Here is a 13,738-nt window from a genome sequence, read left to right as displayed (position 1 = left end):
CTGCGCTTCGCCTGGGCTCCCGCCTCCTCCTCCCGACACCCACGGCTGCCACCCTCGGTTTGGCCCAGAATGGGGCGCTTCTTCCCTGAGTTCATTCTCATTTTAAAGTTCGGCCTGGGAGAGTGTGAGCGGACCTCAGCCTGCACAGGGGACGAGGGCGCAAGGCACACAACATCGGCACCACCCCAAATCTGCCCCCGAAAACTAACAACTGCTTTTGACCTTTGGTTTGCTCTGTAACATAAGGGGTGCACAGGAAGCCGTCATTCTATCTCAACTCCTTCCGAAAAAAGAAAAAGGTTTAGCATTGCAAAGATGGGCCTCTCTTCCACAGCGGCTTTCTTCGCTTCCAGCTCACCAACTTTTGTTGCCTTCTATTTGCCAGAATCTCAATTTACACCTCTTTGTAGGCTCTTCGTTGTTATCTATTAAATAGAAATGATTAAAGTGCATAAGTGTCCAAGTAGAATTTACTGGAGGCTCACGAAGCTAATTGCCCACTCGACCTCCTAGGAAGGGTGGGGGTGGGAAAGGGGATTATCACAGCCCTCAAGCTCCTCGTCTCCAGACAGTTTAAACCCCTATCTCACTCCGTGCCAACCATTAGCGTTCACAATGCAGGATCTTATTTGGGAGTGGGGTGGCGATGAAATGGCCACAGGGTCCTCCACCTTAGGCTGGCAGCCTGGACGATCAGGGCCTGGGCGAAGACGCTGCGCTGCCCCCCTCCGGCCCCTGCAGCCTTCTCCAAACACAGGACTGCCTTCCGCGGGAAAATGAACTCCCGACTTTATCTAGCACCTTCGGAGGTGTAGGTAGTCCTTTGGGTGTTGGGAAGCGTTAGACTGGGTCACCGTGGAGGGAAAAGTAAGGCCCAGATGCTTCCCAGGGAGGGGTGAGAGAGCAGGCCCGGCGCAGTCCGCTGTTCCCGCGGCGCGGCCACGTCTTCAGAAACGCCCAAGACCTCTGGGCCAGACGCAGTGGCTTGGTCCTTGGGACCCAGGGGCCCTTCTACCTGACCACTGGGTGGACTCCGCGGTTGCCAGTTTTCTTGCCACTACCGCCCGCCGCCCAAACCGGCTCCGCGGACCTAGCGGGTACTGGGGCGAGATGAGACATCACGCACTGCGCAGAAGCTGTCGCCGCCGCCGTCACAGTCACTCTGGGAGGGACCGACACCACAGCCGGGACGGTCCCCTCCGGCCGCTTTCTGGGGCTGCGCTCGGGTGCGGGGGCGCGGCCCGCGCGCTCCGGTGCGGAAGGAAATCGCCCCGCGCCCGGCGGCGGAGGGCGGCGGGGAGGGAAGGGGAGAGAAGGGGGAGGGCAGCAAGGAGGCGGGCATAGGGGCCGACTGCCTGGGCCAGGTCGTTTTTGAATGGTTTGGGAGGACGAATTGTTAGACCCCGAGGAAGGGGGGGGAGGAAAAGGGTGGGGGGTGCTGGAAAGCGGAAACTTTCCTATAAAACTTCGAAAAGGCCCTCCTCCTCACGTCAGGCCAATGATACTGCTGCCCCCAAACTTTCCGCCCGCACGGAGGTATAAGAGCCTCCAAATCTGCAGCTTTCGCCCAAGTCCCAGACACCTCGCGGGCTCGCCGGCACGGGCAGCGTTTGCAGGAGGCCGAGTGGGGTGTGCGTGCAGCCGTTGGGCGCCTTCTTTTTGGACCTCGGGGCCATCCACACCGTCCCCTCCCCCTCCCACCTCCCTCCCCGCCTCCCCCGCGCGCCCTCCCCGCGGAAATCCTCCCCGGCCCTCCTCCCGCTCCCTGCTCGGCGGGCCGCACCGCCCCGGCCGGCGCCGCGCGCGGGGGAAGCTGGCGGGCTGAGGCGCCCCGCTCTCCGACTCTCCCCCGGGCCGCCCCTCTGCCCCGGGCCTGCGAGGCCGCGCATTGCCGCCCGAGAGATGATGCAGGACGTGTCCAGCTCGCCAGTCTCGCCGGCCGACGACAGCCTGAGCAACAGCGAGGAGGAGCCGGACCGGCAGCAGCCGCCGAGCGGCAAGCGCGGGGGGCGCAAGCGGCGCAGCAGCCGGCGCAGCGCGGGAGGCGGCGCGGGGCCCGGCGGGGCCGCGGGCGGAGGCGTCGGAGGCGGCGACGAGCCCGGCAGCCCGGCCCAGGGCAAGCGCGGCAAGAAGTCTGCGGGCTGCAGCGGCGGCAGCGCGGGCGGTGGCGGGAGCAGCAGCGGCGGCGGGAGCCCGCAGTCCTACGAAGAGCTGCAGACGCAGCGGGTCATGGCCAATGTGCGGGAGCGCCAGCGCACGCAGTCGCTGAACGAGGCGTTTGCCGCGCTGAGGAAGATCATCCCCACGCTGCCCTCGGACAAGCTGAGCAAGATCCAGACCCTCAAGTTGGCGGCCAGGTACATCGACTTCCTCTACCAGGTCCTCCAGAGCGACGAGCTGGACTCCAAGATGGCAAGCTGCAGTTACGTGGCCCACGAGCGGCTCAGCTACGCCTTCTCGGTCTGGAGGATGGAGGGGGCCTGGTCCATGTCCGCGTCCCACTAGCAGGCGGAGTTCCCCACCCCCTCGGCAGGGCTGGAGACCTAGGTAAGGACCGGCGCCTCTGCCCCCTTTGCCGCTCAGGTGGCAGATGAACTGAAGGCCAGGCCGCGGCTCTCGGTCCACTTCGCCTTCTCTCCCTCTCCCTCACCCTCTCAGCTCTCCCACTCAACCGGGCACCGCCACCTCACCCCCGGAGCGTCCCCGGAAGGCAGTTCAGTCCCCGCTAGGCTCAGAGAGGGATGCGCCCTTGAGGAGCGTGCGTGTGCGTGAGTGTGCGTGACAGGCAGGAGGGAAGGCTAAGACTCAGGGGTCATGGGTAAGGACAGTATTGGCAGCGCCTCCCTTTCTTTTGGCTTTAAGTTTTTGTTCTCCTTAAAACAAATGTTTCCAAATTCCACCTCCTCCTCCTTTCCGCCCACCCACTTCCTTTGGCCCTTGGGCTGAAATCCTTCCAGGTTGTTCAGCGTAATTTCTCGTTGGTGGTGATAAGAACAGTGCTCACTAGTCTTAGAAAACAACCACAGAGACCTAAACAATAACCAACTTTCCCCCCCTCTGGGTTTTTGCAGATGTCATTGTTTCCAGAGAAGGAGAAAATGGACAGTCTAGAGACTCTGGAGCTGGATAACTAAATAAATATATATATGCCAAAGATTTTCTTGGAAATTAGAAGAGCAGAACCCAAATTCAAAGAAACAGGGCGTGGGGAGCACTTTTAAAAGAGAAAGCAAGACAGGCCCGTGGACAGTGATTCCCAGGCGGGCAGCGGCACCATCCTCACACATCTGCATTCTGATAGAAGTCTGAACAGTTGTTCGTGTTCCTTTTTTTTTTTATTTGACGAAGAATGTTTTTATTTTTATTTTTTCATGCATGCATTCTCAAGAGGTCGTGCCAATCAGCCATTGAAAGGAAAGGCATCATTATGGACTTTCTCGATTTAAAATGGTAACAATCAGAGGAATTTTAAGAACACGTTTAGAAATAAAAATACTGAGATCAAACTGACTTGCAAAATCACGGTCAGTTAATTCCTTTTTTCATTATTCCTCTGAGGGAAAAAAAACTTAAAATACAAAAAAACAACATTCTATTTATTTATTGATGACCCATGGTAAAATGCAAATAGATCCGGTGTCTAAATGCATTCATATTTTTATGATTGTTTTGTAAATATCTTTGTATATTATTTTTCTGCAATAAATAAATATGATTGAAAATTTTAAGAACCTTAGAGTTTGGTCTATATTTTTAAAGCTCAGGATTAAGTTGGAGGTAAATATCTGCTTGTTTAACTCTGGAGGCATTCAGGAGGGAGGGGGCACTAATATAAACAAAGCAGTGAAAAACTCAAATAAACTACTGACAGGCACAAGCATGCTATTTAGAAAGACAGCTTTATTATTCCAGTTTGGTGCTCATTGGGCTTAACAGCATCTCTCCCATCTCTTATCAGGTCCCAAACAGCAAAAACTTAAATTTGTTACTCACCTCTCCTGCTTATATTTTGAGAAGGCAGCTGTAAAACAGTTAAATGCAAATCACCAGTATGAAGCCAGCACTATTTTCTCTTGTTACTGTACTTTTTTGTCATGCCCTCCACTCTTTGTGAGCATTCTTAAAAACAAGTTCATTTCTGTGAAAGGATGCATAAAGTGTTATTAAAATTGTCTATTTATACACACAAATTAATACAAATGCATAGAATATAGTTTCATTCAGCAAGATATATAATTCAATTTGTAATTTGCATAACTTTCATGAATGAAAATGCCACTTAATGTCATGTTTGTTAAAAAGAAAAGCCAAAGTCAATATTTTCCCATGTTGATGTTATCCATTTGGGAATCCTGCCCCTTTAATGTAACGAAAATATAGCTTTGAAATAAAATACAATAAACAAAGAACCTAAACTTTCAGATTCTTGGTTAACTATTGGAACAGTTGTAATTTTAAATATTACAGCTATTCATTTTCTAGTCCATTATCAAATATATTTTATCCAAAATTATACGGAATTTTTCCCTGCCTGCCTACTTACAAGTGTGCAAATACCTGATGAAGTTAAGTTAAACAGTAACAGGGACAAATGATGCTTGATTTTTATTTCATTCTGGTTACTTCAGGACTAGGAAAATATTGGCTTTTATAATTAATATCATTAGAAATAGTAAGTTTGTACTGCTTAGTTCTTAACTTTTACATCCAGTTCAATGCATTAAAGTGTAATTAGTAAAGCTCAAACAGGAAAATGATTTTGCTGCCTAATTTCAAATAATGACTATGGCAAATAAGTGTATGAATCCAGATTGTGTTTGCTGTATTCAAGTTAAAATTATTATATTGCCTGAAAGTTTTTGTTTCCCTGTCTACACATCCTCATAGAATGCTGACATAACAATATTGTAAATCTATTATTGTGACTATTTTAGACCATATTTTATGTTAAGGAGCCTGTAGCATTTACTTATATTAAAATATTAGCAAAGGCTTAGAGGGGGTTAATTTTTGGATTTTGATTGTCTTTTACTAAATAATAAGATGGGGAAAGTGATGATGTGTGAGTGTGTTTGTGCTATGTGTGTTCGTGTGTGCATGTGTGTATAGGGTAGAAATGTAAGCGGGTGTCCTAGAAGGATGAGGGAGTGCATCAAGATGGGTAATTCTCTTTTTTGTGTGTATCATCCAACAATCTCCATTTTCTAAATTGTTGATGGAGGAATCTCCTTGTTCACAAGCTTGGTCTGACTATTTGATATTTCAGATTTCTTGACATACATCAGGATGGAGCTGACCATCATTGCTGAGCAGGTAATCTCTATTTTAACTATGATGACATAAAAACTAGAAGTTTCAAAAAAAAGGTAGTCTTTCACTTTTTTTTTTTTTTGGTGTCATTCTCTGTACTTTTCTCGTAAGAGAAAACACTTTGGAGAAAAGGAAATGCCAAATGTACATTAATACTAAATATTAAACTGAAGATAATATTTTCCCCTAGATTTTCAGAGAAATTAACAAATGAAAGAAAGGTGGTAAATAGTTTTCCTTTGAGAATAATTCATAGTGGGAAATATTAACTATTAGAATACAATTTTCAGCTTGTAGACGATTTCTGTATTCCCAGCCTCCTCCCATACACGTGACAATGCTAATTTTTTAAGAATGGAAATGAAGCTACCTATGTTTCTTTCTCTGTACCATTATTTCCTGTTTTCATTTAATTTCATTTTTTTCCCTACCTATTATTTAAAGGACACTTAGGATGAAGGATGAATTACCTCTGTTTCAGAAGTGAGAATTTAATGTGCTGGCTGGACTGGGTAATCTTTACTCTTTTACCCTTTAGCCAGAATGTATTCACTGGAGGGAAAGTATTGTAGTAAATAGTCTTGGGTGAATTCTAAACAACTGAGTGAGCATGATTCCTTTACAATGCACATAATTTTTCTATCTTTTAATTTCATTGGCTTGATAGCCTTCAGTCATAAGAAAGCAGTACATTTTTGTTCCCATATACACACATTTCCCCTCTTTGTGCCAACACTTGCTAAGCCCATGCACAGATGGATAATTCATTCACAGTTGCAGGTACCATCTCTAAAGTGGAACAAATTATTAATAAAATAACGTTAAAGATCAGAAACTCACACACCGTGTGTACTTTTTTTTCCCCCACAACAACAGCACAAGCGTCTTGCTCCTTTGGTCTCTAGGCTCCTATTCATAATGGGGCTTTTTAAGGGACACTTGGCCTCTTGCAAAAAAGTGGAGCATTTTGCACATTCCACGGTTTGGCAAACTCAGAACTGGTTATTTTCTCTAGACCGGTATCAAGTTCTTTTCAGGCATATGATTTCACTTGAAGTCCTGCCCAGGAATCCTTCAAAGTGAGCGTTTGTCCCGCTCTCATGATGTCAGGCGGTTTTCCCTGCATCTGTAATTTGAAGAAAAACAAACAAACCTGCGGGGAACAAACGCCACGGAAACCCAAGCAGAACTCCGTGGGGAGCGGGAGTCTCACCTGCGGCGGGCGCGGGAGGACGCACGGACCAGACTCCCCTGCGTGGGTGGCGGGCCAGGCAACACCGTGGGGAGAGTGACAATGTCCGTGTCCTCCTCGGACGTCCCGGACGGCTCGGGCCCCGCGTCTGGTCGCTGCGCGGAGGCGGCGGCTCCAGTGTCAGCAAAGGGAGCTGCGGCAACTGTCAGGCGGAGGCCTAACCTCAAATTTCCCAAGATAGGCCTGTATTAGCAACAAACAGGGGTCGGGAGTGATATCCCCGGGGGCCACTTTTCCAGAATTTTCTGCTCGTGCGTTGTAAAGCGTGCCCCACCCCCAGCACCAGCAAAAGTGGAAAGTGCAGCGGCAGAGTGCAAGGAGAAATCGGTTTCCTCCTAATTTCTTAAAGCCAGCAACCTCACTATTTCCCCAGAAACCTCGAAGCCGAGCCCTCGAAAATGCAAACAGGATTATTAATTACCCTTATTTACTGAACAGCAAACGATAGACACAATAAGCGGGACGTGGGATACATTTTCCATTCGCTTTTGTCCCAAGGCCCCAGGACGTGAGCCCACTTAATGTTTTTAGCAAATCAAAGCACGTGTCCTTTGAAGAAGGTGTGTAATTGGAGTTTAAGGCATGTATGGAATTCCCAGATGTCTATAAAGTAAGAAGGAGCATGTGGCAGGTCACTGGAAGGTGGGGCAGGTTAAAATCACTGGCACCAAAGTCTCCCCTTATATTCTCCTTTATAAGGACCAAGGAGATAAGTCTTGGGGAAAGGGTGGGGTGGGATCATAATGAATATCCAGCTTCTCGTATCAGAGTCATAGTAACCGTGGTAAAAAGCACATGTTAAGAAAAAAACTCAGAAAAAAAACAACAACACTCAATTATAGCCGGAATATCGTGGGCGCCCTGCATTGAAATCGTTTGGGGTTTGCTGCAGCGAGGGCCTCGAATGGCCGTCTTTCTCATTCACGTGGACTATTTTCTTTTCCTTCTATTTTTTCCCCCTTCTCAAGTTTGTGGATATGTCCTCGTACTTCTGCATGAACAAAATTCCAGATTAGGAAAAGAAAAAGCAATTTTAAAAACATCCATCCCAGAAAGGCAGCCTCCTTGGGGGAGGGGAGATGGCGAGCGAATGAAATTAAATGTCTGTAAAACACGCAGTTTAAACATCTACCAGCTAGAGCGAATGCTCAATGAAAAGACAACCATCAAAATCAGCTGCTCCTTTTTTCTCATTTCACCGAGGAATATATATATGTCTAGCCTAGACTGTTGAATCTAGGCTAGAGTTTGAGTGTTGCTTATTAGGCATTGTTTTGTTTTTTTTGTTTGCTGTTGTTTTGTTTTGTTTTGGTTTGATTTGGATCTGAAGCCGGAATCGAACGAAATGTGACTTTGCTCCTTGGGTTCAAGATGGTGCCCTCATTTACCTGCACAGTGGAGCCAGAGACGGGAGACGTTAAGGATCCGAGGTCTGCCAAGGACACTGGCCCTGGAAAAGGTTGGAGCTCGGAGGGGGTAGACGTGGGGTGTTGTGGGGCTGGGGCGAGAGCGAGGGGTCTGGAACAAAGCACGCCACAGACCCCATCACTGAGGCAGGCGGGAGAGGGAAAGGGACCGGCCGGGTTGACGCGAGCGTGGCAAGTGAAAAGTTAAACAGGTACCTGAAGGAAGTTTATCTTGCCCAGATGTTAAGGCTTTTATGAAATGTCACGTGAAGAGAACAGATGTACAACTTGCAAAGGGGCCACGCCTGTAAATACAAGGGAGGCAACTGCTTGGAGGGAAATCCAGGCATAAATCATCAACCTCCTTTTCTAGATATCTATTTTCTCCTTTAAATATTTGCTTCCGGAAAGGGGAGACACATCTTAAACTGTGAAGTGTGTCTTACAGCGCAAGTCCCAATCCCATCCCCTGCCCAGCAACCCCTATCCTCCAGGTGCCTTGGTGCGGAAGGTTGGGGTGGTGGGCAGATTTCTCCCCACCCTCCCCATCCCCTTGCGTTTTCTGCCTTCACATTCCCCATCCCCCATTTTTCTCTCTTGGCTTCCCAAAGACGTTTGATCCTGAGGAACGGATCGGATCTCGGTTTGGAAAAGCTGAAACTAATCAATTGCCTTTTTGAAGGGGTAGAGTGATAAGAAGAGCGAAGGAATGCCAGGCCTGACAGACCCTAAACCTCCAAGATGCTCGAATGAGCTGAAAGATGAGCGGGTGATTCCTCCCTCCTGGGGCTGGGACCCAGTGCTCTGGGGATCTCTGCTGCCTAGGGGGGTAAGGCTTTTACCAAGTTAAATCATCGGTTTGATTGAAAAGGATTTCTTTAATGACTTGCTCAAATAGGCGGCTTTTTTTTTCTCTATGAAAGAAGGAAGCTCTAAACAAAATTAAAATGAATTAGCACTTGCCCAGTTGTAAGACAACCCAATTCCTTTCTCTGTATTTAAGAGAGATGTTCACAGACGCTATTGTGAATATTAACATGTGGTGCAGGCTTGGGTGTCTGCATTCATTAAGGTTTCAGATATTTGTTGACAATACTTTTAAGACTGTACATTAAATGAACTGTGTTATAGCTCTTCATTTAAATGCAATACTGTTCCTAAGTGTCTGTTAAACTGACACTGCACCTGGCTTATGGTGATTATGTTGCCACCATTCAACTCTAAATTTACTGTCAGAGTTCATCCTGTTCTTTGGGCTTCCAAAAGTGTGTTCAGAATTGAAATACATTCAAACTGATCACATTAGCTTTAAGGATTGACTGTTTTAAAAATGCACAAGACAGAATAAAAAGACACATTTTTTTTCTCTATAGTATTTAATCTAAATATCCATCCAGGCATCCCTGAAGGAACTTAACCTTGATTTATTACCTTTGGGTGCATATCATATCTGGTTATAGCTTCCAAAGCATTCTGGAAGAAGACCTCAGGTCCTGCCCCACTGGGATTCCTTAACCTAGATGAATGTTGGTTTGGACCCAACACCCTGCCTCTGCTGCAAAGAACTCTCCTTTGGGTTCCAGACCTTCATTTCTAAACATAGTACTGGACAAAACAATCCACATTTTTTCCCTCTTTTGTTCCTGTAACTTAACACCAATCAAAGAATTGTTAGGATTGTTGAAAACCAATATGCAGCCAAACAGAGACCTTCCCAGTGCTTTAAGTTTAGCAATGATAATGAATCTTTCAGAGAGGTCTGTTGGGGCACCCCTAAACCAGTGTTCCATTCCTGAGCAGAACTCTACCTTCCACAGCAGCATTCTTTAAAATGTTCTTATAAATCCCTTTTTCACATTGTAACAGAAGGAAATTTCTCTTAGCCTTGCTAAGGTGTCTCTCGCCTCATTCCACCCTTGACTTCTCTTGCTACCCCCATCAACACACAACGTTTGTATCTTCTAACTTTATGACATATGAAAGAGACTCTGAGCAGAGAATCCTTCTTCCTCTTCCTTCTCTCCAGGCCCCGACTGAGTGAAACTTAAAACACATCTCATAGATCGTTTTTCTTTCTCTGAAGTTAGGCACAGTCCACGACCCGGATTTTCAAATAGCCCAGGCTGGAGTCTGCAACATTTAATCCAGTCAGCTATTAAATGTCCTCCGGCTAAATCAAGAGTACAAGAATCCGTACCGGGATAATGATACCATGAGCAGTTTGGTGAAGGGAAGGGGGGCTGGGAAAGGGGTAGACGAATCCGGGATCTTTTGATTTGGAAAATCCTGTTTTTAGAACTCCTGTCAGAGTAATAACAAAGGAAAGAAACATGAAATAACAACTCTTTGTTCCAGGATATGGTTATAATGAAATATTACTACCACACATATACAAAAATGCACTATTAATAATCGCTTCTGAGACCACGCTTTTCCTTTACCTATTAGCGACTGGGAGGCTCCGTAATGTGATTCCCTCACCCCCTTTCCTGCCGCCTCTTTTCCTCCCCAATTAAGTCGATGTGGTTGTTCTGATGAGTCCTGGCCCTCAGATAACGGTGGATTGAATGCCTTCTGCATCCCGTCTTCATGTCCCTTCTCTGAGCAAATCCAGGCCCCCAGGAACTTGACTGCGAGGGCTTCGCCTTCTCTCTCCGCAAGGCGGGCTCCCGCGCTTTCAGAGCCAACTCTCTAGGTTACTAGCAGGGAGGCGGGGAGGGGCGGGAGGGTCTTCTTAGGACCCCAACGCATCACATGTCGCACTAGGGGATGGCGTCCCCCAAATCTGCCTGCTTTGGCCCCCAACTGACCCTGGCGCTTTCTTGTTGACTTAAAACACCCGGAGGTACTTGCTACTAACACAGCAAACGGGGCTGGGTGGGAGTTGGGGGGAGGGAGCGAAGAGGCAGGAGGTGGGGATCGCCAGAGAAAAAGCAACAGCATTTGGGAAGAGGGGGAGCAACCCTTTAGGCATCTGGGACCAGGCATTTTAGCAACCGCGTCTGTCATCTGTGGCAGTGGACAGATAAAACCGTCCCTGATCAAAGAGGCTAGTTCATAAATCACCCGTAAGAAATGGATTGTAAGGAGTAAAAGACTCGTGTCGAATAATCTCGACCCTAGAGTCCGCTAGCCGCCAGCACGGCTCCTAACGCCCCCTCTTGTGGTACCTGCGTAGCTAGCCCCTCTCTGAGCGGCGAGGGTTGGTGGGGGGAGGTCTCTCCTTGCTGGTCCTCTCCCCCGCCCCCCACTCTCCACCCCACCGCCCTGTAGCTTCCGCGGCAGACGCCTGGCCACGCCATCCCTGCTCCAGGCTTGAGATTTCACTACATTCGGTTAACTCCGGATTGACCAAGGAAGTCGCAGTAAAAACTGGGGTCTTTTCATTTCCGAGGCAAGAAAGTTGCTTTCTGAGAATCGAAGACATTTCCTCTCCAGATCCGCTCTTAGTGTCCTCGATCCCTCTAGAGAGAACTCGGAAATTTGCAAAGTATTACTGCACAAAAGTAACGCAGCCGGGAGAGTTCAGCGAAAGCAGAAATTGCCTGGGCGCGTGTTTTCTGTTCCGAGTTTTTTGTAAATTTCGGAAGAACAGTGCATTGCACTGAGGTTTGCCGCGCTAGTGCAATCTCTAAAGAGCTGTTGCTGTCCTCTAATCTGGGACCAAGTGGCTTCTCTTTCTCTGCCCCATCCACCTCTCAAGGCACGGACTCTCTCGCACCTGCTTCTCCTGCTTGAAAAAGCAAGTGAAAGGGATGTCCAGTCCCGCTTGCTAAATGCTCCGGCCAGCTGTTCGGAGCACACGAGAAACGCGTATTGGGCTAATTTAGAAGTCCTCTGGTTGGTCATCTCCAAGAAAGCAGTTTGCACTGCTTAAGAAAGAGTTTTTGAATTAGTGCGGGGGATTTACATCGACAAATGCCCCTCGCCCCTCCTTACTCTGTTTTAGCATCCTTCAGATAAGCAGGATTTTGCTTATAATAGGTGTTTATGGTTCCAGGAATTGCACTTTGATCTAGGATTTTGGGGGTGGAGTGTCTAAAGGGTCTCTAGACGCTTGTCTGATTTGAATGCTTTTCAGGATGATTTATTGCGAAAGGCTCCTTTCTGACATTTCCAGATGCCAAAGCTCTTACCTTCCAGGAAGGGGTGAAGGAAACCTGCTTCCAATAGCTGCGCGGATGGGATCCCGCGCGCCTACTGCGCCAGCTTGCTTGTCACCCTACCGTGACAGTGTGCACCAGCCTTCTCCTGCAGCAGGTGATAAACTTACGCCGCCTTCTGAATAAGGAGGAAGCAGAGGCCGTTCAATGATGACAGAGCTACATAGGGAAACCAAGTCACCCGCCTGTAAAGTTGGTCTCTTGCTGGCAACTCTAGTTTAGGCAATTAACCACCTGCTTCCGCCCTGTTGGTGGTTTAGTGTTAATGTGATTTGACCTCCAAATGTGAAGGGAGGCGGGAATAAGCCCTCCGTTGGGACCCCTGGTGGTTTCACCCTCCGGCCTCAGTCTCCGGCCGCCGCCGCGTGGATCGCGTCCTGGTTCCCGCGGGGCGGAGGCCCGCGCAGCGCTCAGAAGCTGCCGGGGCTCGGAGTGGGAGGAGGCGATGTCTTTTCGAAAGCTCCCTGCAGTCTGAGCCCGCGAGGCGAGGCCAGAAAAAATAACCCTCCTGACTCAATTACTGCAAGATCCACCGTGAAGCTGAAAAGCTGAAATGTGTGCCGCGGCAGGGGGTCAGGTCAGACAGGGCGGACACTAGCGCGATTTTAGGGGAACCCCAGGGCCGGCGGGACTGAGAACCGCTGAGGACATCTGTCAACCTTAAGTAAGGTGGGCCCGATGGGCAGTACCTACTTTTCTCAGAGGTGCTTTTCCCAGAGGACACGAAGTTTACCAGCCATTTCTTTTCCTTCGAAATGTAACAGATTAGGGATTGATTGAGAGCGAGGAACTTTGTTTTCATTCTTCTTTCCCAAGGTGAAGGCAAATTAGGAAGAAATTAGCCGCCGGCGGGCTTGAAGACCAGCAGTCAGGAGAGTCGAGGCCAGGGCACTGATAGTAAATGCATGCTTACGGAGGAAGGTTTGGCCCTGAATGATATTCTGCCTATTTGCTTAGAATCCCGCAAAGCTGGGAGCCTGTAATATTGGGGAACAGCAACTGACCATTTCAGTCTTTTTTGATGAGTCTCCACCCCTCCTCTCAAGTTCCTTCCATGTTAGTAACTTGAAGGTCAGCGGTTTGCTTTCTCAATTGAAAAATAAGCCTGATTTCCTGGGTGAAAGAGAACAAATTAACTCGACAGCCTTAAACAAACAAACAAAAAAAGCCCTTATTTGTCCAAAATACAAGTTTCATTCTTCATAACACTACAAAACAAGGCATCAGATCAGCATTTATTGGTTAATGTAGAACTGATCCTGATTTGATAAGTTTAATCATATGACAAAAGGCATAGTAATTATTCTTTCCTCTCAAAGGGCAGCCTGAGAGGTTTCGAAAGTCATTGCCTTTTTCTTAGAGTTCTGATCACTACATCAAAAGATTCAGGTCACCTCTTGTCTTTTCTGTATGTATATATATTCAAGAGCATAAAAATATTAAATAAAAAACTTTCCCAACTTCAAACCTATCAAATGTTTAACAGCTGAAGGATATTCATCTTTGGGAGGCAGGCCAAAATGTCAATAAAAATTCAATTATTTCTGAAACATATGGGAGCACTTACAAGACCCAAAATGTGATACTAAGTATTGATATTGAAAGGA

The 13,738-nt window shown here is 47.7% G+C and overlaps 1 protein-coding gene and 2 long non-coding RNA genes across 5 annotated transcripts in view; 2 read left to right on the top strand and 1 right to left on the bottom strand.

Moving 5' to 3' along the window:
• The first annotated feature begins 1,770 nt into the window (after positions 1-1,770).
• On the top strand, positions 1,771-3,731 carry TWIST1 (twist family bHLH transcription factor 1). Its single transcript, XM_036877207.2, has 2 exons — positions 1,771-2,547; positions 3,072-3,731. Exon 1 carries the CDS (start codon positions 1,903-1,905, stop codon positions 2,503-2,505), a length of 603 nt encoding a protein of 200 aa, XP_036733102.1. The 5' UTR covers positions 1,771-1,902; the 3' UTR covers positions 2,506-2,547; positions 3,072-3,731.
• A 133-nt stretch (positions 3,732-3,864) lies between these two features.
• On the bottom strand, positions 3,865-13,583 carry LOC130684291 (uncharacterized). Its single transcript, XR_008998508.1, has 4 exons — positions 12,105-13,583; positions 8,185-8,273; positions 6,524-6,745; positions 3,865-4,138 (listed from the first exon to the last, which is right to left on the bottom strand). It is a non-coding gene; the product is annotated as an uncharacterized LOC130684291 (long non-coding RNA).
• The window catches only part of LOC130684290 (uncharacterized), a 203,586-nt gene continuing 197,730 nt past the window's right edge, over positions 7,883-13,738 (top strand). For all 3 annotated transcript variants that reach the window (XR_008998507.1, XR_008998506.1, XR_008998505.1), the window contains exon 1: positions 7,883-8,021. This is a non-coding gene — a long non-coding RNA (uncharacterized LOC130684290). The remainder of the gene's footprint in view (positions 8,022-13,738) is intronic.

The sequence above is a fragment of the Manis pentadactyla genome, chromosome 7, assembly GCF_030020395.1.
Source record: "Manis pentadactyla isolate mManPen7 chromosome 7, mManPen7.hap1, whole genome shotgun sequence".
Taxonomy (NCBI): Eukaryota; Metazoa; Chordata; class Mammalia; order Pholidota; family Manidae; genus Manis; species Manis pentadactyla.
The sequence above is the reverse complement of the archived record's forward strand: the minus strand, read 5'-3'. Positions and strand labels throughout refer to the sequence as shown.